Source organism: Pseudorasbora parva, chromosome 1 (assembly GCF_024679245.1).
Source record: "Pseudorasbora parva isolate DD20220531a chromosome 1, ASM2467924v1, whole genome shotgun sequence".
Taxonomy (NCBI): Eukaryota; Metazoa; Chordata; class Actinopteri; order Cypriniformes; family Gobionidae; genus Pseudorasbora; species Pseudorasbora parva.
In genome coordinates, this window is record NC_090172.1 from 25,373,655 (window position 1) to 25,396,806 (window position 23,152).

The 23,152-nt window shown below is 39.4% G+C and overlaps 1 protein-coding gene across 1 annotated transcript in view; it reads right to left on the reverse strand.

Annotated features, from left to right (window-relative positions):
- Window positions 1-23,152, reverse strand: part of arap2 (ArfGAP with RhoGAP domain, ankyrin repeat and PH domain 2) — a 156,262-nt gene that overhangs the window by 34,489 nt on the left and 98,621 nt on the right. Inside the window, exons 16-17 of the mRNA XM_067437348.1 lie at window positions 726-870; window positions 131-233 (exon numbers count right to left, since the gene is read on the reverse strand). Coding sequence (XP_067293449.1) covers window positions 131-233; window positions 726-870 — 248 coding nt within the window. The remainder of the gene's footprint in view (window positions 1-130; window positions 234-725; window positions 871-23,152) is intronic.

Consider the following 23,152-nt stretch of genomic DNA (forward strand, 5'->3'; position numbering starts at 1 on the left):
CATACAGTAGAGTGCGGCAAAAGCAGCAATTCATATTTAAACACAGAAACGGCACACTTATGTTAAATCCATGCGACGGTAAAGTTGCCATAAATCTTTAAAGACTTGTGTGTTAGAGAGGGAGTGTAACCTTGGCGATAGCATGCGTCCAATCTTGGTGTGCATCCGAGGTCTCTGCTCCGAGCACCAGCACTCTCTGAGAGCACAGGTACAACTCAAAGGTGAACACTGGCCTGGGGGAAGTGTGAAACAGCAATTAACACACACACAATGACTGAAAAACACACATGCACACAGCTGTGAAACAGAAAGGATGGTGATTAATCTCTGTTAGTCTTTTGCTCTTACAATAAACAGCTGAACACTGGAGATTAATCCAGGGGGAAAGGTCACTCTCTTAATGGCTTTAACAGCTCTGACTTGTGGCCCACATTTTTGGACGGGGGGTAGTTTTGTTACAGCAGCGAGAGCTCAATAGAATCTGAGAAAAATTGGTATTTCCCAGAGGGTCAGGTTAATTGGGTTAGAGGTTGGCCAGCATTTTGGTTTACTCTCTTTACGTTTCCTTGGTTTCATGTCTTTAATTTGTTAGTGTATGGAAAGTCTGAGGTGGGGTCATTTCAAAAATGCTTACTGTAACCTCTAACCCACAAAAGGTGGTCAAGCAAAAGTTCATTAACAAGAGGGTGTGAGGGAAAGAGACTGTGTGAGGGAAAAAAGTGTACCCTGTTTCGGTGATGTTCTCAGTGTTGTTGATGGCCAGGCTCACCACGCTGCTGATGTCAATCCGGCCCAAAGGTGTGGCGATCTTCTCGTTGTCATAGTAACTAAGAAATCCACCTTCCAACGTGCACCAACGACGGACCATATCTGAAACATGTATGCAAATACACACATTAAATGTAAATACTAAGAACTAGATTCAATGGCATATTCTTAGTGGTATTTGCTGTTATTACTGATACTTATGGATTTTAACAAAACTCTTGTTTTGATTTGGACCAGTAAGCTAGCAGCTAATAACCCCCCAAAACACCCTAGCAACTGCATAGCAACACATTACCAATCACCCAGAACATGTTGGTAACCTATTCATTCACTCCATAAAGGGTTATAAAGACCCTATAAAGTGAATAGATGAGCTTGTGTTAGAAAAATATCCATACTTAAAACTTCGGTCATCTGTATTTCATATTCAATTTATGGGAAAAGTGTTGAAAGTGCCTCTGCAGTTGAAAAGACTTATGTTGCGTATGCATCTTGAATTGCGAGAAGGCACTTTCAAACACTTTTTCCACAGAAGGCGATAGGCTGGAACTTTACTCTATAAAGTTTTAAATAAGGATAATTTGATTACAATATTTGAAAATATCTTATTTTTCTATACGACGTGTTCAAGTAATAAATAATTTAGCAGATCCTTGTATCACACAGGCCATTTGCTGGATGCAAAACAGGTTGTGATATGTAAAGTATATGTCGAGGGACAAAACAATATTACTTTTGTCAACATTGAGAGTGTGTTGAGTTACAAAAGCACTATTCAAGTATCTGATAGGATTTTTTTTTTTACTAAAACCAAAGCAACAGCTAACAGTTTCCTCCCAACGGATGCATAAAAATAAAAAATAAAAAAAGATTTGATAAAACAAACTGAGATATATCAGAAACACTGATATTTCATTTTGTAAGTGTAAGAACGCCTTTAAAGAGGGGTTCAAAGATTTAAAAAAAAAAAAAAAAACCCTGTTTCACAAAAGTGCAGTTTAAATATATCAAAGATGCATCAAGGAATGTTAAGGCTGTAATGGGGTATCAACTGTGATATCAGATCACAAAAATCCTCCAAATACTAAAATCCAAGAGATTCACACGAATCTGGGAGGGCTTCCATTCATCATATATATGTCTAAAGATGTTAGATGCTATGATGAAACAGAGACGTCACACTCTTTTTCTAACTATTACATTAGTTAAGTAATACTGTGCAGCTTTGTTAACACTAATATATTCGGAGCACAAGTCCTATTCATATACATCTACATAACTGTCATTTGTCCTGAGCGGCAAGAGTAGTGCAGTATCAGTATGCTATTAGTCAGAGCAGAGTATTTTAACTTTAACTTTTTAACTTTACAGTGACACAATGTTTCGTACCTGACAATGTCTCACCTGATTCATCAACAACACTGGCACTTCATTAATCCAGTTAGCTAGGGTTTGTGGGGGAACAAACCACTCTGTCGGAAATATCAGCACGAGAGTTAAGAGACACTAAATTATGGGTGTGGAGGGGTTATCCATGTGACATGCAGTGCGATACTCAACTTTTAAAGTGAAGGTACAAAACAAAATGTTGATCACTGAGAAACTTAAGGTGACAGATGGTATTTGGTGAGTGACCGTTCGGCAGTATCACAACACACTGAATTGGCGTGTACATACACATGCACAAGGGTCCACAGGCAGCTGGCATTTACTATCAACAACCATCTAATGCGGCTGTCTCTCTGTATCAAGTGTTGTGTAATGCAATAAATTGCTGGTATTTATTTCCCTCAAACCTCTTCACCTCATCTGTTTGAACCTCTCCAGCAAAAATGCCAGAACAATAAGTGTGCGCAAACCCTCTTGTCACTGTCTTTTCATTTTCTTGTTTACAAGGCTATGGATATATAATCTATGAACGAGTACTTCCCAGAAACCATGGAGAGGGGTGTCCTTTTCATTTGTCATTAGGGGCCAAGCACCGAAGGTGCGGAGGCACCTATTGAAACCGTTGTCGCACTTTCTTCTTCCGCCATGGAGGTCTATGGCAGCCCATAGAACCGTTTGCGGGAAAGTTGTAACGATTTGACATTCTGATAGAGGGCAGTCCCAACATTAAATACACCAATTTTGGTGTCTCCAACTCAATCCCTCTAGCGCCACCACCTGTCCAAAGTTGCACTCATGTTTATGCTAATAACTTTTGAACCTTAAGGGCTAGAAACAAAATTCTTGTTTCCTCAGATTTCTGAGCTCCTGCCAATCCGAAAGCACCCTATGACGTCATTTCCGACATTATATGTTTCCCGCCATTTTGAATTTCCCCAAAATCCTACTTTTGCGAACTCGTCCTAGACTGTTCGTCTGATTTGCACGAAAATTGAACCAGATCATCTGCAGCCAGTGTCGACAAAAATTTATGGAATTCAAGTTGATTCGTCAAATCTTTTCCGTTAAACGCGCAAACAAATTTTACGTAGCGCTTGCAAAAACAGACGTATGGCTGTATCTCCGCAACGCTTTATCGTATTCAGACCAAACTTGGTACATGTTGGCACAAGCATGTCTTGAGGCAACCTGCTGCGTTTCGGCGCAGCGCCACCTACTGGCCCGGAGATAGGAAAAATGGATATTTTTGCTTTTTTTTGCTGAACCGTTTGCCCAAAAATCACAAAAGTGGTCTCGTCAGATTCGAGACGTCATGCCGAGTCAACTGATGTCCAATTTTACCATGTCGGCCATTTTGGCTGTCGGCCATCTTGAATTATGTGCCAAAATGCTGTATTTTATGAACGCATGAACGGATTGTTACGGAACTCGGCATGGGTCATCACCACGATGCCCTGAAGTAGCCTGAGAAGTTTCGAAACAGCGCCACCTAGTTGAGATTTTTTTTAAAAAGTGCTTATAACTTTGGGTGTGGTTGACTTATTTTCACGCGACTCATCTCCTTAGACTCCTGAATCGTTGCAGAGTCCAACGATACCACACTTGCCAGGTTTCGGCGTATGGTTTGTGCACCGTTGTAATTTAGCGCTTTAAGAAAATTAGCCGATATCTTCGAAACCACTGGTCCGATCGAGACGAAACCAGCGTCAGAAGTTCGGAAACATAGGTCGCTAGGCACAGTCGTGAGGCCAAATCTCAAAATTTTGATAGTAAGGGGTAGTAAAATCCAATCAAAGTCAAGCGTCAGGCTGAAACCCTATTGGAACTGTTCATTTCCCCATGATGCATCATTTTCCAGCTAAAACTGCTCGGGCAGACCAAACCGTAAGTCGTAGAGACTTGAAACTTTCAGGGCTGGTAGTACTCACAACCACTGCAGACGTCACCGAACCCAGCCCCGATCGGCCTGACGGGGGCGCTACAGCGATCAAAAGTGCGAAACGGCGACCAAAAGTACGAAACGGCTCATAACTCCTCAACCGTAAGGCTTAGCCTCGAGTGTCTTATATTGCTGGAATCCTTGGCTCGAGACGGACAAAATGCATGCCCCGGATTGGCTCGGAATAGTGGGAAAAAATTCGGGTATTTCGGGTTTTTTGCAAAACCTACTTTTGCCAACTAGTCCTAGGTTTTTGGCCCAACCGGAACCAAACCAGCGCAGCGAGATTCTCTGGAGTCTAATTGTCAAAAGTCATTTAAAAAAAACGGAAATTTGGGTTCCTGGACCCTAAAGGCAGCCAAAACGTTGGAAGGGGGAGTAGCCCCTTTTACTAAATTGGCTAAAACTCGTGAACGGAATGAGGTATTTTCACCAAACTCAGCACGCCTATGTAAGAGCTCATTCTGTGGCCAAGTGAAAAAGGACGTGGGGACCGGCCACTTGGTGGCGCTATAATGGTTAAAAAGGGGTCAAAATGATGTATTTCTATGGAAAATCCCATTAAAGGCCTGAAAGCGGCCCTCTTCCTGCCTGATTGGCATACAGCTTTACGAAATCACGCGTGCGCATGCGTCACGTGACCCTAAAGAGGCTTGCAGACTTTTATGGCCGCCGGGGCGCTTTAACTGTTAAATTGGTGAAAACAAATGCCCTATTATTATCCTATGCAAATTGACATTTAAATGACTAAAAATTGCCTGCTCTGCGCAGAACTTCACCAAATCGGCTGGGCATGTGCGCCGCATTATTGTAAAGACGCGTGCAAACTTTGGCGGAGATCGGGCCATCAGTAGAGGCATACCAGTTTAAAAGGTAAAAAAATAAATAAATAAAAACACCCCATTTTCATGATAAATGAGCTGAAAATGCAAAAATTGACCTTTGACCTCTGCGATGCACATGTCACCAGGCTTGATAAAGTTTTAGCAACCAGCAGCTCAAAACTCAAGTGCTCAAACCCTATGGTCTATTTTTTATATGCCTTTTTATACCCTTTTTATTGCCTTTTTATTAGGGGCCAAGCACCGAAGGTGCGGAGGCACCTATTGAAACCGTTGTCGCACTTTCTTCTTCCGCCATGGAGGTCTATGGCAGCCCATAGAACCGTTTGCGGGAAAGTTGTAACGATTTGACATTCTGATAGAGGGCAGTCCCAACATTAAATACACCAATTTTGGTGTCTCCAACTCAATCCCTCTAGCGCCACCACCTGTCCAAAGTTGCACTCATGTTTATGCTAATAACTTTTGAACCTTAAGGGCTAGAAACAAAATTCTTGTTTCCTCAGATTTCTGAGCTCCTGCCAATCCGAAAGCACCCTATGACGTCATTTCCGACATTATATGTTTCCCGCCATTTTGAATTTCCCCAAAATCCTACTTTTGCGAACTCGTCCTAGACTGTTCGTCTGATTTGCACGAAAATTGAACCAGATCATCTGCAGCCAGTGTCGACAAAAAGTTATGGAATTCAAGTTGATTCGTCAAATCTTTTCCGTTAAACGCGCAAACAAATTTTACGTAGCGCTTGCAAAAACAGACGTATGGCTGTATCTCCGCAACGCTTTATCGTATTCAGACCAAACTTGGTACATGTTGGCACAAGCATGTCTTGAGGCAACCTGCTGCGTTTCGGCGCAGCGCCACCTACTGGCCCGGAGATAGGAAAAATGGATATTTTTGCTTTTTTTTGCTGAACCGTTTGCCCAAAAATCACAAAAGTGGTCTCGTCAGATTCGAGACGTCATGCCGAGTCAACTGATGTCCAATTTTACCATGTCGGCCATTTTGGCTGTCGGCCATCTTGAATTATGTGCCAAAATGCTGTATTTTATGAACGCATGAACGGATTGTTACGGAACTCGGCATGGGTCATCACCACGATGCCCTGAAGTAGCCTGAGAAGTTTCGAAACAGCGCCACCTAGTTGAGATTTTTTTTAAAAAGTGCTTATAACTTTGGGTGTGGTTGACTTATTTTCACGCGACTCATCTCCTTAGACTCCTGAATCGTTGCAGAGTCCAACGATACCACACTTGCCAGGTTTCGGCGTATGGTTTGTGCACCGTTGTAATTTAGCGCTTTAAGAAAATTAGCCGATATCTTCGAAACCACTGGTCCGATCGAGACGAAACCAGCGTCAGAAGTTCGGAAACATAGGTCGCTAGGCACAGTCGTGAGGCCAAATCTCAAAATTTTGATAGTAAGGGGTAGTAAAATCCAATCAAAGTCAAGCGTCAGGCTGAAACCCTATTGGAACTGTTCATTTCCCCATGATGCATCATTTTCCAGCTAAAACTGCTCGGGCAGACCAAACCGTAAGTCGTAGAGACTTGAAACTTTCAGGGCTGGTAGTACTCACAACCACTGCAGACGTCACCGAAGCCCGCCCCGATCGGCCTGACGGGGGCGCTACAGCGATCAAAAGTGCGAAACGGCGACCAAAAGTACGAAACGGCTCATAACTCCTCAACCGTAAGGCTTAGCCTCGAGTGTCTTATATTGCTGGAATCCTTGGCTCGAGACGGACAAAATGCATGCCCCGGATTGGCTCGGAATAGTGGGAAAAAATTCGGGTATTTCGGGTTTTTTGCAAAACCTACTTTTGCCAACTAGTCCTAGGTTTTTGGCCCAACCGGAACCAAACCAGCGCAGCGAGATTCTCTGGAGTCTAATTGTCAAAAGTCATTTAAAAAAAACGGAAATTTGGGTTCCTGGACCCTAAAGGCAGCCAAAACGTTGGAAGGGGGAGTAGCCCCTTTTACTAAATTGGCTAAAACTCGTGAACGGAATGAGGTATTTTCACCAAACTCAGCACGCCTATGTAAGAGCTCATTCTGTGGCCAAGTGAAAAAGGACGTGGGGACCGGCCACTTGGTGGCGCTATAATGGTTAAAAAGGGGTCAAAATGATGTATTTCTATGGAAAATCCCATTAAAGGCCTGAAAGCGGCCCTCTTCCTGCCTGATTGGCATACAGCTTTACGAAATCACGCGTGCGCATGCGTCACGTGACCCTAAAGAGGCTTGCAGACTTTTATGGCCGCCGGGGCGCTTTAACTGTTAAATTGGTGAAAACAAATGCCCTATTATTATCCTATGCAAATTGACATTTAAATGACTAAAAATTGCCTGCTCTGCGCAGAACTTCACCAAATCGGCTGGGCATGTGCGCCGCATTATTGTAAAGACGCGTGCAAACTTTGGCGGAGATCGGGCCATCAGTAGAGGCATACCAGTTTAAAAGGTAAAAAAATAAATAAATAAAAACACCCCATTTTCATGATAAATGAGCTGAAAATGCAAAAATTGACCTTTGACCTCTGCGATGCACATGTCACCAGGCTTGATAAAGTTTTAGCAACCAGCAGCTCAAAACTCAAGTGCTCAAACCCTATGGTCTATTTTTTATATGCCTTTTTATACCCTTTTTATTGCCTTTTTATTAGGGGCCAAGCACCGAAGGTGCGGAGGCACCTATTGAAACCGTTGTCGCACTTTCTTCTTCCGCCATGGAGGTCTATGGCAGCCCATAGAACCGTTTGCGGGAAAGTTGTAACGATTTGACATTCTGATAGAGGGCAGTCCCAACATTAAATACACCAATTTTGGTGTCTCCAACTCAATCCCTCTAGCGCCACCACCTGTCCAAAGTTGCACTCATGTTTATGCTAATAACTTTTGAACCTTAAGGGCTAGAAACAAAATTCTTGTTTCCTCAGATTTCTGAGCTCCTGCCAATCCGAAAGCACCCTATGACGTCATTTCCGACATTATATGTTTCCCGCCATTTTGAATTTCCCCAAAATCCTACTTTTGCGAACTCGTCCTAGACTGTTCGTCTGATTTGCACGAAAATTGAACCAGATCATCTGCAGCCAGTGTCGACAAAAAGTTATGGAATTCAAGTTGATTCGTCAAATCTTTTCCGTTAAACGCGCAAACAAATTTTACGTAGCGCTTGCAAAAACAGACGTATGGCTGTATCTCCGCAACGCTTTATCGTATTCAGACCAAACTTGGTACATGTTGGCACAAGCATGTCTTGAGGCAACCTGCTGCGTTTCGGCGCAGCGCCACCTACTGGCCCGGAGATAGGAAAAATGGATATTTTTGCTTTTTTTTGCTGAACCGTTTGCCCAAAAATCACAAAAGTGGTCTCGTCAGATTCGAGACGTCATGCCGAGTCAACTGATGTCCAATTTTACCATGTCGGCCATTTTGGCTGTCGGCCATCTTGAATTATGTGCCAAAATGCTGTATTTTATGAACGCATGAACGGATTGTTACGGAACTCGGCATGGGTCATCACCACGATGCCCTGAAGTAGCCTGAGAAGTTTCGAAACAGCGCCACCTAGTTGAGATTTTTTTTAAAAAGTGCTTATAACTTTGGGTGTGGTTGACTTATTTTCACGCGACTCATCTCCTTAGACTCCTGAATCGTTGCAGAGTCCAACGATACCACACTTGCCAGGTTTCGGCGTATGGTTTGTGCACCGTTGTAATTTAGCGCTTTAAGAAAATTAGCCGATATCTTCGAAACCACTGGTCCGATCGAGACGAAACCAGCGTCAGAAGTTCGGAAACATAGGTCGCTAGGCACAGTCGTGAGGCCAAATCTCAAAATTTTGATAGTAAGGGGTAGTAAAATCCAATCAAAGTCAAGCGTCAGGCTGAAACCCTATTGGAACTGTTCATTTCCCCATGATGCATCATTTTCCAGCTAAAACTGCTCGGGCAGACCAAACCGTAAGTCGTAGAGACTTGAAACTTTCAGGGCTGGTAGTACTCACAACCACTGCAGACGTCACCGAAGCCCGCCCCGATCGGCCTGACGGGGGCGCTACAGCGATCAAAAGTGCGAAACGGCGACCAAAAGTACGAAACGGCTCATAACTCCTCAACCGTAAGGCTTAGCCTCGAGTGTCTTATATTGCTGGAATCCTTGGCTCGAGACGGACAAAATGCATATCTCGGATTGGCTCGCCCTTCAGGCGCCAATTTCGAGATATTTTAGGTTTTTTGTAAAACCTACTTTTGCAAATTACTCCCAGCTTATTTGACTGATCGGAACCAAACCACTGCAGAAATGTTTTCTGGAGAGAGACTATCAATAATTATCAAAAAAAAAAAAAACATTTTGATTTATGGTTGCTAAGGGGAGCCAAAATGTTTGATGTGACCGGGACCTTATTTAATAAAATGGCTTTAATTTGTGAACAGAACGAGATATTTCCACCAAATTAAGGTCACGTGTGAGTGAGGTCAGTCTGAGATCACATGAAAAAAATCGCAACGATTGATCACTTGGTGGCGCTATAACAGGGGAAAAACTCATGAAACTGGCAATATACGCACCCAAACATTAGTCAGATGAAAATGGGCATTCATTGTCTTTATCCTTGGTGCCATGATAGTCTATGAGGACAATGGCGTATCACAAACAAAGCATACTTCATTGGTGCAATGCCCTGAAGGAGCCTGAGAATTTTCAAGCCAGTGTTTTTCACAGTATTCACCTCATTAGACTCCTGAATCCTTGCCGAGTCCAATAATACCAAACATTCCTGGTTTCACCTTATGGTTTGTAAAAAGGTGTACTTTAGCACCTAAAAAACCTTTGCGAATGTAGGAAACAGTTAGTCCAATTAAAACAAAACCACAATAGGAAATTCTGAATACTTACATAGGTCAATAGCTAAACAATAATGACCAAAACAAAGCCAAAATTTTGGAAGAAAAAAAAAATCCAATCAATGCAGCCCATGCTCTCAAATATATTTTGCTATAACTTTAAAAGAAAATTAGATATTTACAACAAATTTGACATATATTTATGGACCCCTTTGAGGACACCTAAAAAAGCTATGATATTATATTTTTCCTTAGTTAATTTACCCATGAATGCTCTATCCCATCTATGATCTAAGTTTATTTGTTTATTTGGATCCCCATTAGCCAATACCTAGGCAGTGACTACTCTTCCTGAGGTCCCAAAAAGTAAAAAATACAAAACTACATTGAAGCTGCAAGAGGAATAAAAGGGTCCTCGCAACTGTGCCACCACTACCTTGTGGTTGTAGGAACACAGAGCACGGTGGGCAATATGCATTTAAGTATATAAAAATAGGAGGACTATATCAATCATTTGTATTTGCCACACTTCCTGCTACTGGGCTGTACTCTGATCAGAGGGTGGACCTGTGCCAGGACATGACCAATGCATCCCTGAAATGTCTGAAGAGAGTGTGTCAATTAAACTCTGCCCTGTAAATGCAGACTCGAAAAGACATCCTTATAAACCTGTCTCCGGCACGACAACTCCAATCTATCAAATGATCTTACGAATATCTATTGATCTAATATGACTTCTGAACTGTAATGTTGCCAGTTTAAAAGGTAAAAAATAATCATACACTGTTATACGCAAAATAATAATCATACACTGTTTGTTCGTCGGCCAGAGGAGAACTGGCACCCCGACTTAGCCTGGTTTCTCCCAAGATTTTTTTATCTCCATCCTGGCCCTGAAGGAATTTTGGTTCCTTGCCACCGTTGCCTTTGGCTTGGCTTGCTCAGTTGGGGACACCTAAATTACAACTATATTACTGATCTGCCCGCATTGACACTACATGATAATTGAAATTAGCTGGATGACATCACCATTTTCAACAGAGCAGTTGTACAAAATCTGTTGCATTATTTTCCTGTTAAAACTGTGAAGCTGCTTTGAAACTGGACTTGTTAAAAGTGCTATATAAATAAAGGTGACTTGACCAGCTAGTGGCACTATGAATAACTAAAATTTTGCCGAAACATCAGACTTTGTCAGGATACCACGGACATGTTCAACAAAACTCAAGATCTTTGAAATTTAACATCATTAAGTCTATTAACTATTAGACTGACCAAATATGATGTTGTTTTGGTTCAATCTTAATTAGTAGTTAATCACAATTTACTCTTGCCCACAGGTGACAATATAACTGACTAAATATTGACATGTAGACCACCATCAGTGCTCGGGCCCTAATTAAATCCACAACAATAAAATGAAACATACAAATCCCATTAAATGTCCCTTCCTTTTAAAACTCATTTTACTTCTTAAAATATGTAATATCTAATAGTAGTTCATTGTATATTTTCATTCCGATCGAGACGAAACCAGCGCCGGAAGTTCGGAAACATAGGTCGATAGCTATACACTAATTCCCAAATGTCAAAATATTGATAGTAAGGGGTAGTAAAATCCAATCAAAGTCAGGTGTCAGTCATTTTTTACGTGTTTTTTTCATACAACTGTTTATAACTCCAAAACAAAATGAGATATTTTCACCAAACTCGACACACATATGTATGGGCTCACTCTGAGGACATATAAAAAATGGTGGGATTCTGCCTCTTGGTGGCGCTATAATAGAACAAAACATGAAATTCCCATTGACTTCAATGCAGTATTAGGGTATAAAATGCATATGCTATACTTTACGAATGCATTAGTGTATAATTACAAAACTCAGTATGTGTCTTCCGCTCTATGTCCTGAAGGTACTCAAAAAGTTTTCGGGCAACGCCACCTTGTGTAAAAGTTGTAATAAAGTGTACAAAAATGCTAATAACTTTTGATTAAATTAGCCTATTGCAATGAGACTGGTTACAAATCATTCTATGGCTCCTGCCGAGAATATAGATACCAATTTTTCCCATATTTGGCAAACCTCTCTCCCCTCTATCTTGTTATTGGTTAAAAACCTACTTTTTCAAACTCGTCCTAGACCGTTTGTCCAATTTTCACCAAATTTAAATCGTATTGTCTTCAGACCATGTGAACAAATAATTATGGATTTTGTGTTGATAGACAAAACAGTTGTCATATACCACAGCAACGCAGTTGAGCTCTGATGCAAAAATGACTCTTGAGGCTGTATCTCTGCAATGCTTTGACATATTGACACCAAACTTTGCATGTGTCATTGACTACGTTTACATGGACAGCAGTAATCTAATTATTGACCTTATTCTAAATAAGACAATATTCTGATTAAGGTGTTTACATGAGTTGCTTTTAGAGTACTCCGTTCATGTTCCCGTTTTACATGTGCTAGAACATAGATCGATTATGGCACGTCATTACGTCCCCATGCCACGCTATGTTCTCCAACATCCAATCATAGCGTGACTTTGGCAGGTGTGTTAATTTTATGGGCTCAGTCAACCCGCTAACTTCACCTGCGGGTGTCGCTGTTGGACAGTGTTACTTTACATTAAGAAGTATAACAAAACATGCGTTTTTATAATGTTTTAGATCTACATTTACGTTGATTTATTTTTGTAATATGTATTGCCTCTTTTTTTTTTTTTTTTTGAAGAGACACTGCCCCTCTTTCCTCCTTATTGACAGCCTACATTTAGAATAATAGCTTTGATTAATGATGAAAAAGGTTTAAAAATCATGACTCTTTGGATTGTTTTTCCTGCCGTCGAGTCACAGGCGTTCACTGAATGACCCATCTGGTTTGCGATTACAGATACAAACTTATTGTATTTTACTTTTACAATGAGCATAATAATTACAACAAAAATAAAAATAGAGAGAGAGGACGCAGTGTTCACAATGAACAGTCAAGTAAAACACACTACGCCCATAGCAACGACGTTTATGGCAACGACTTTTCAGACTGACAGATCCGTAAAAGATAAACGCGACTTTTCAACTATTTGTTACTGTTTTGTACACGTTGTTATATTAAGTATAATTCCAATTATGTTTTATTGGCCACAATATTATCGATGATTGTTGAAAGGGGCCACTTTTGATTAATTTTCAAAAAGGGCAGAGGCTCCAACCCACAAAGCCTCCCCTCTGCACTCCCCTGTTGTGCGTAACGGTATGTGTCCTGTCACAAAATGCGGTGAAATCTCCGACATGACATTAATAGTTAGATTAAGGTGTGTACATGTCTCTGATAATGCGACTAAAATAGGCATACTCCACATGTCTTAATCCGATTTATGTTTAGTTAGATTATGACTTTAATCAGATTAAGGTAATTAGAAATCGCTGTCTACATGGTAGCCTCTTAATCAGAGTATTGTCTTAATCAGATTAATATCGGAGTATTGTTGTCCATGTAAACGTAGTCAGTGTCTCCTCAATCTGACTACACCACATCAGTTTAGTAACAGTGCCACCTATTGGTCGAAAATGATAAACCATTAAATCATTATTATTGACTGTATTTAAAATTGTACTGCTTTTTTGCCTAAAATCAACTTAATAATTCTTTAATGGCGCATTGTTGCAGTTGGTTTGACACTTCCAGTCATGCTGGCATGTCTTGTCTTCTTCTTTGCGCTTGGCCCCGACAATTGCTGCTTGCAGCTATATTTATATTTGAATTTGCACTGCATGTTGGCCAGGGGTCTTTGTCAACTTAAACTTCTTCATCAGTGTCTTTATGTGAGCCGAAACCGTTTATAAAATTTCACATCAATATCTCAATACAAGTTTCTGGTGGGTTTGCTGAGGTCAAGCGTCTTAAAATTCAAAATGAGAAAAAGGAGATATGATAGGCTTTTCACAAGAAAGTTGGACATTTAGATACTCTACACACATTTAAAATGTGCTTGAATCTTGAGGAGGCTTGAGGATCTCTGAAAGGTGTGTAAATCTCCCTTATTCTGGTCATGTCAAGCTCATTTTCTTCAGATTTGTATACATCCATAGGTCATGGTGGTCTTTACTTGTGATCACTGAAGGTTACATGAGTAGACAGGCTTAAGAGGAGGAGTGCTCTTGAGAATCATTCAATTAGGTAAAATACTAAAGGTTTTTAGTGTTTTCTTGAGATGGAAATAAAAGTGCTGGATCCATTTGCAAGCAATGTTCTTTAAAAGAGGCAGAGTTCAAAAAGGGCCACCTTGGCCGATATGGGACAGACAGAGAGTTTGAAAATGGCCTCTTTGGTCAACATGGGACAGTCAGAGTCAGTGGGAGGCAGGGTGGAAACATCATAAACTATATGGTGCTGGCTATCAAAACAGATTTAGTACTTGGCAATGAAACAGGCATGGTGCTTATCCATTCATTAAATCTTAGGCAAACCTTCAATGAATAAACATGCATATCTCCAGTACATTGCGTGTATGATCATTACAGTCTTGTATAATGGCTTTTGTATTGTGTTATTTATGATAGAAACTCGCCTATACCATGTTTGGTATCTATTAATTTCTATTTTAATTATCTGAACAATCAATGCTATTTGTTGATACCTATGCAACATATTTATAGAACAAGAATCATTAATTCTTTCCCTCAGAAAGTTTAAGTTACCATTGGCTCACTGACCCTGAATTTAAAGGGTGCAGATGGTGTGACCTCCTCTCTTCCTTCTCCTGGTTCCTGATGCCTGAGTCAGTCTAACATCGCAAGTTTATCATCATTTCTCCATTCAACGTGCAAGAAATTGTATTGCAACTTCAACACCATCGGCTTACCATCAAGGCTTCGACTGCATTCGGAGTCGGATGCTAGTTCAATGGCTACAGCATTGAAAGAATTGTACTTTGAACTAAATAAACATAGGTTTAGAGTAAGCTGTAGCCTTCTTGTTAACAAGGTGCTGTTAACATATGGTTCTGTTCAGGTGTTTAACTGACTTTAACTGATACATTTCCAGATATTCATTCCCCTGTTACTGTTTTCTGTTTTATGTAACTTCTTTGGGTTTTTTTACCCATGTTTGCGTGATTTTGTGTATGTGTTTCTTAAGATTAGCAAGTGTGTTCGTGATTTATTTAAATAAAACTTTTGTGCACATTCATTACATTCACTGCTTGTAAATCAATGTCACTTTAACAATACGATCACAACTACATGCTAAAAAAAAATAGTAAAGTTATTTTTCTGTGACCCGTAAAAAATATTTGATAGACGATCAGTACGGGGTTAATTTGACTACCATAACTGATCCAAATATTTAAAACTAATTACAAAAAGTTATAAATACTTAATCATATTTCCCTTTTTAGCTAATTTGCTACAAATCCATTGGGGGCATGAACTAGTTACTAGAAGGTTTTGATCCTTCTCACGCTCACCATTGGTGATCCTGATCATGTGGGCAGCTCGGCGACCCGAGTTCGAGTTCCAGCTCATGGAACTTTTTCCCCTTTCTCTCTCCCACTTCGCTTCCTATCTACTCACTTCCTATCATCATAGAAAGGCACAAATGACCAACATAAATCTTTAATAAAAATAATAAAATAATGTCTGATTACCAGTGGCAGTTCACACTTAAAAATGATTCTAATGGAAATAAACCTATTTGCTGGATGAGGGCTCCGAGCTCGGATTTAGCACAAACCCAGGGGACTCCACCATATCCCCGGCTACATATGCGCACTGTATATGCCTCCTCTCAAGCTGATTAGATAGTGCTCCTCCCAAACACTGTTTATAAAACATCATTTCCGCTTGAATTCTGCAATCTCTTAAGATGCAGACATGCGAGAAGCTGAAAATTAGCCGAACATGTACTTGTTGAATAAGTGACACCTAGGACACTTTTCAAAATCTTTATTTGAATATGCCACAAAAAAAAAAATTATACTTTTTTTTTTTAACATGGCACAATTTGTATTTTAAAACCTTTATTTGAATATGACAACATGAAACTTCGTTCTACAACATTTCTATGATTAAATCACTGACAGAGACCCCTTCCCCTACCAGCCAATCACTGTGGGCATAGTTAGTAAACGTGTTGACATCATCCATAGCAACAAGCATAACCCCGTCCCCTAACTCCTAGTTTAAGACTTCCCTCTATTCCTTAGTAAAAGTTTGGTCTCAGCAGCTTTGTGAATAGATTTTAAGAGAAAACTCTTAGCTAAAAACTTTGACTGCTGTTTAGGAGAACTTTTAGTGGTAAGATAAAATGTTATGTAAATATGGCCCCAGAACAACACTTATAGTGAGACTGGATATGACAAAGAACAACTGAAAATAAGTGTTATATATAGAGAGAAACCCTGGAGACTAAACAAGATAATTACCAAGACACATGTGCGACACATGAGGGCATATCAAAAACCATGGCAACTGATGAATAAAGACAATGGAAACTGAACTGGGAAGCGTGCAAAACTAACTCAAAGTATAACTAGAGCACAGGCAAAACTATAAATGTCGAATTACAAAATGATTACACGCAAAAAAAAACGAAACAAACTATGTAAAATTAGGCCTATTTCAAACAACGCATATAAGGGAAGCGACAATTCGACTACAACAGAAGGCTCACATTATGTTTTCGCATTGTGTTTCTGTTGTGTAAAGTGCTCTATGCTGAAAATAAAGTGATTTCTGTTCTAATCAGGAGTTGGCCATTAAGATTTATTACAAACATGAGGAGATATGTAACATAAGAAGCGGGATCACATTTACAACCAGATGGCAATTAATCTACATAGAACGACACTAAACCCTAAACTAGACCTATAAACAAATGAAATCAGCTGGATTCAGACAGATATACTAAATATAAACTGCTGTCACTCTGCAAACCTAACAAATGTCTTCAAAAAACAGGAGATTAGTTTACTGAATCATTTTAAATTGCTTCAAATACAACTATATTGGAAAGATTTTTCTGATAAATAGGTTTAAATAGCATTTTCTAAGCTGAATTATGAGCTGAAAAAAAGGCTCAGCACGAAAACTGGCACGCTTTGAGGATGCGATGTCAATACTATAACCCATAAATATACCAAAATATATGTGTGCTGCTTTCAAGTGAGGTGTGGAAAAAACCTTAGTGTAAAATTGTTGAAGAAAATCTAAAGGTCAAATCGTTGTGAGCATTTATTTATAACGTGTGTGTAAAGTGACTCATATCCATGTGAGCTCTGTGTCTGGAGCCCAGTATAGCACAGTTCAGATGATTAGTCATCAATAGACGTGCCTCAAAATAATCTTGTTTTATCATTTACACAGACGGAAACCTCATGGGGGACTTCTTTCATTTGCGGATGGACATTGTTTGCTATGAATGGGTTGCGACATTGATTCAGATGAAAGAAATGAATAAGCCTCGATTGAGAAGTTGCTCCGGCTCTGAGACACACAGCTACCAGCAGTGACAGGCAATGGGAGCTTGTTTTAGATGCATTATACCCTTAGAGGATGGGGCGTTTCACAAGTACACACACACACACGGAGGAATACCGCTGCATGATTTATAAAGGGGCAGATGTGGTTGTTTTCTCCTCTTCCCCTAAAAGCACGCTTTCTCTGCGGGTGTCAGCGGAAACTCAGGGAAGACACAGAGGAACACACTTTCGCACAACACGCGCACACACCAGGGTTGGGAAACATTCTGCATTTAAGAATGAGCTTTCAATTCACGCGTGTGAGTTTTAATCGAATTGGCGACACCCCACAGGATGTGAAACTTGAACTGAAAAGAAGGAAATTATTAAACTGAAATTCAAAGTTCATACAACACAACACGAACAGATAAGTCAGTTCTGTTTAATGTTTCCAGCTTAGACAATATTTTTTTTATATTGTCTATATCATTAAAATAGTGAATTATATCCATTAAATACAACATTGTATAGGTAGCATATCCAATGTTTATTACTTGAATAATGTCATGTCTCTGGAAAAACAACATACAGTATGTTGCTTTTATAAAAACATGTTTGAGGATATTTCATGAAAAGGATGTAGGGGAAAGCACATTCCAAGGCCAGGTTGTATGGCAGGGCATCTTTTCTTATTGCAACAGTGCAGAAGGGCTTGCTACATTTCGATTGGATCTTGGTGGACAAGCACAAACAAATGTTCAACACCATCAGATAAGAATACTAAGACAACAGACAGACACCTCAAGCGCGGGACAGGATACCTCATTGGTCCACATGTTGTTTCTGCCCTGCACCCAACTTAAAGGGATAGTTCACCCAAAAATGATACTATGATGTTTATCTGCTTACCCCCAGGGCATCCAAGATGTAGATGTGTTTATTTCTTCAGTAGAACGCAAATGAAGATTTTTAACTTGGTATAATGCATGTCAATGGGGTGTAGAATTCTAATTTGACCCCATTGACATGCATTATACGAGCAATGGTTGGAGTTAAAAATCTTCATTTTTGTTCTACTGAAGAAACAAACACACCTACGTCTTGGATGCCCAGGGGATAAACAGATAAAAATCAAATTTCATTTTTTGGGTGAATTATCACTTTAAGAATAATCCCTAAGCTTTAAGCCAACCATCATAAAAATGGAGGCCACAATGATCTATCTGATCCGTAACTACACACATTCATTTCCTACTTATTCAGAAAAATAAGTATTTTCATTGACAGCTATTTGTAATGCAACACCTAGCGCAAATTCAGATGTAAATGTAAATGTAATTGAATGCATGCATGACAGTTCAATCTTTTCCCATCTTGTATGGACTCTATATTTGTTTAGAACATTGCCAAGGGTATTTTGGTGGCGGTTTGGAAAGTGAGAAATGCATTGGTAAAATTTTAAAGACACTTTAAAGGCGTCAAACTGTGTGCTTTATGCAAATGAGCTCCACAAGGGGAAAGAAGGGTGAGCACTCGAATTGAGTAGTGCCAAAATGCAATTTCCTCCTCATCGGAAAGGGATAAATGTACCCTTTCAACAGACACACCACATCATCCAATGAGACATTAACATATACACCCATGTTCTGAGTCTCAGCCCTGTAAGGAGATACAGAAACAGATCAACAGGTTCTGAGTCTCCCATCTAGAGAGACTGTAACAGATACGCCATCCTAAGTCTCCAGCCTGCAAAGCCGAGACAGAAACAGATACCATGCTCTGAGTCTACAGCTTGTAAGGCAGCAAACGATACCAACATGTTCTGAGTCTCCAGTCTGTGAGGAGAGACGTTAATTCGTCATCCAGCGAGAGAATGACTACAGCACATCCAGAGTATCCATGCCAGAGAGACAAAAGACTGACCAAGCAAGTTCAGAGACAAAGACACTTTAGAACAGAGGCTCTGACAAGTTCACTCCAAGGTAGCTTCGTCTGAGTGTTCCTGATTGTTGAGGACCTTTTGCGCCTACACCAGGGACTCATCTGCGTGTGCCAGATTTTAGGACCCTTTTAGTGCTCCAGGTGATCGGTATCCCACAGACATGTCCAAGGCTTTTGAAATTAACTTGGCTCCTTTTCCCACTATAGTGTTACCCAGTACAACCAGTGGTAGACATCAACAGCACATTAAGCAACACATGAAACCTAAATATCACTTTACCAAACCTCTTACCAGAGACCTTGACATTGTTGTATATTATTAGTATGGTTTTCTAATTTACATTAGCGGTAATGTAGCTGATACTAGTTTAATAAACAATCTTTTATTTACTTGTTTAATGTTAAAAAAGGTTCTTGAGCCTATTAGTTTCAGAGAGACAACAGATATTGTAACTCTGCGATAGCCACACCCCACTTGTTCTAGTATTTTATGCGTCACATGCACTTCATTCCTGTACCATTCATGGCATTCATTTATTAATTGTGTTGATTTCCTTGTTTTTATCTTTTTTTAATACAATTTATTGTATTCCACTTGTGTCTTCCTTGTGTTGATAATACAGAAGAGGCTCTACAAGTCTACGATATCTCACTACAGATTGGTCAAAGGACTCTCTTTAATTTACATAATTTATTTAACAATGAAAACATACAATATTATTTTGGTGCTCTTATAGACCAAATCCTTACAATTGTGGTGCCACAAATCACTACAAGTGAAAGAATTTTGTTCTGAAAAGTCATCTTGTATTCAGGGTCTACATTTTTACATGCCAATAATAGCCTAGAAATCTAGACGCACCCTAGGGGGAGCAAATTGAATCTGCCGCGAGTATGGTCTAGGAATTCTCAATAGACTTCTGAGATGGAAAAACCAAACTCTGGTCAGGCCAAACACATCGTGTAGAGTCGGTGGGCGGGCTCAACATAACGACGTCAGAGTTGCATGCTACTTGTAAACAAAATAGCTGACGAAAGGCGGTCTTTCGAATCAGCTTTGGCCGCAACTCTGTGGAAAACTTGGAGTTAAGCTTTTCTTTGAAAAAAGAACAGCATTGAAATCATTCTTAAAGAAGGAAGATGTGTTCGGATTTTTGCCGACCGGATACAACAAAAGTTTAATCTATCAACTAGCTCCGCTTCACCTTCGTTGCTCTGGTTGTTTGAAGTGCTATATAATTGCATGCAGAGAGAGTTTGAAAGACAACCGTTTATCCCGCCTCTCAGATTGAGCCCTGTTAATGGTGAGTTTCCAGACCTAACTGTGGGTCTGGCTTGTCAGGCTATGCCAATAACACATCCGCAACAATAAGTAACGCCAAATATGAGTAAAACTAGTCTTCCATCCAGGACTGATAAACACAGCACAGTGTCATCCAACAACTATGTAATCTCAGAAGATGGCAAGACCAAAAAGACAGACCTAAAAATGCTAAGAGTCGAAGGAAAACTGAAAAGCAAGTGAGTCAGTACGTAGCTGAAAAAAGAAATGACAGCGCTGCCCATAACTAGCGCCGCCTTCCAGCTAAAGGTACGGGATATAGCCACAAAGCTGAACTTACCCCTCAGCGAGGCCCATCATTTCTTATTTCAGCTATGGACTGACGCATTTGCCTGTCGATATCCTCAAAGAGGCTGCCTTGATGCGGCATAATAGATTAGTGCTCTCCCTCCGACTTCAGGGAGAATCTGCTGTCTTTTCAGCTGTATGTGTTTGGCCTAGGGAAAAAACATTCATATCCCACCTGGATCAGATAGGTAATGCATTTACCTGCATTTGACAGCTTGATGTTTATTTCAAACCAGAATATATTGTGTGAAAAAGTACACAAAAAAAGCTTTTTTTATTATTATGTTGTGGTTATGATAGTAAAGCTGCATTCGTTGGTAAAATAGTAATGTCAGTAGTGAAAATAACACCAACAACTTTAAATCAATTTAAAAGTTGGCCACGCCAGGCTAATTAACAGTTCCAAGCTTGACATATTACAGAAACATCAAACGTTTATCATAACATTTCATTAACAGATGCTTACTTTAATAGGGGTGGGTGGTATTACCAAAATCGTATAACACAATAAACGATAATGATAGGCTATTTATCATGATATAGTTATTTTGCTTTAAATAAAGATTTTATGATATCAACATTTGTGATACATTTAAGTTTCACAATTTCACTTGTCACCAATGTCAATATCACAAAAATAGCATTAATAAATGAAACTCACGCTCACTGAAGACAAGTAAACAGTTAGTGATGATTTTAAAAGTAATTAGGACAAAAACACTACATGAGCTATATGCAGTGCAAAAATGTATCATATGTATAAAAACACTGCATAGTCTTCATTGTGTAAATGAAATATATATTTACTCAGGTTAAAGTTATAAAAGTGGATAAGTCGAGAGCAGTTAAGAGACTTTCTTTTGTTGTTTGATTTATATGATTATATTATATTTAAAACACTGACATTTTATCACAAATCAGAGCTTTTGATATTCACATCTTTAGCTCGTGTTATATTCAGTTTTAGGAAACTTAAAGTAGAGACACTACTACTCAACTAGATTTTTTCTATAGCGTCACAGTATCTCAGTGTTGCAAATATGGCTCAGATTAAATTATAAATACAAATCATTGCATAGTTAGCTATTTAAAAAGTTAATGTCCCTTTTAAGTAAGTGTGGTTTTGTTAGTAGTGTGTAGTGCCTGCTCCTGTTATAAAAAAGGTGCACACAAAAAACCTTGCTACAACTTAAAAGTGAAGTCAGTGTAACAACCGGACAGCATAAAATCTAGCAGACCATGCTTTTATTAAAATCTCCAGGACAAAACCATAAATTATTGACATCAGGTTTTATATAGAACTTTTTAGACCATTAGCGTGAAAGGTTTGAAGCCAACCTCAGTGAAATGGCTTTAGAAGAAAAAAAACTCTTTTTTTTTTTGGAGTGGCACAAGCAATATTTTCCTGTTGATTAAACAAGTTAAAATGCATTGCTTAAGTAGTAGCTTTGAATATTTCAGTAGAGACTGCTATTACGACATCACTTTTTTTTTTTCTTTGTTTTTTTTTTTACAGAACAAATGAAATAAGGTATTTTCGGCTGTGAAATTACTATTCTTTTATAGAGGCATGTAAGACTATTTTATACAATGCTGTCTTAAGAAAGCAAAACCAGTAAACAATAAAAGGCACTCCAACCTCTTGTGTTTACTGATGTTGCTTTCTTAAAGAAATTAGCAAACCAATGATCCTCGAAATCAGACACAAAAACTAATTTAAATTTTTTTTTTGACTATATGTATGTACCCTACCGTTTCTAAGCAGACCAGAATTAAAATACTTTTATATTTTTGTGAAGATAAGTGAGATGTTTTTCTTCTGAGGAGTCTGAAGAATAATGCTTGCCAGTGCAAAAGTCACTGCTAAAGTGGTTGCTACTAGATGGTTGATTACTGGCCAGTCTCACATCACAATGATATTCTTGTGTCTGATATGCCCCTCCTTAAATGCAATAGGATTTTAGCTTTTTCACAACCCAGGAGAAAATGTAGGATTAATCACTTTGAAAAAGTAATATTACACACATCTATATAATATATTTGTAATGATGAAGTTGCAATTTAGTGCATTCAAAATAGTCAGCGTGAACCGGAAGTTGCAACAGTATTTCGAAGTGAAACGAAAAATTTAATAGAGGGTGAGGTTTAATTTTAGCACACCTCTCCATCTATTGCTCGTAGTAGACTGACGGTTGAAGGGGAGTGGAGTGTCAAACTGACGCCATCAAAGAAATGTCCTCGAGTGTGTCAAGAAAAAGTGCATTTCATTAAAGGGGTGATGAACTGAGAAATCAACTTTCCCTTGAGCATTTAAAATATAAAAGGTC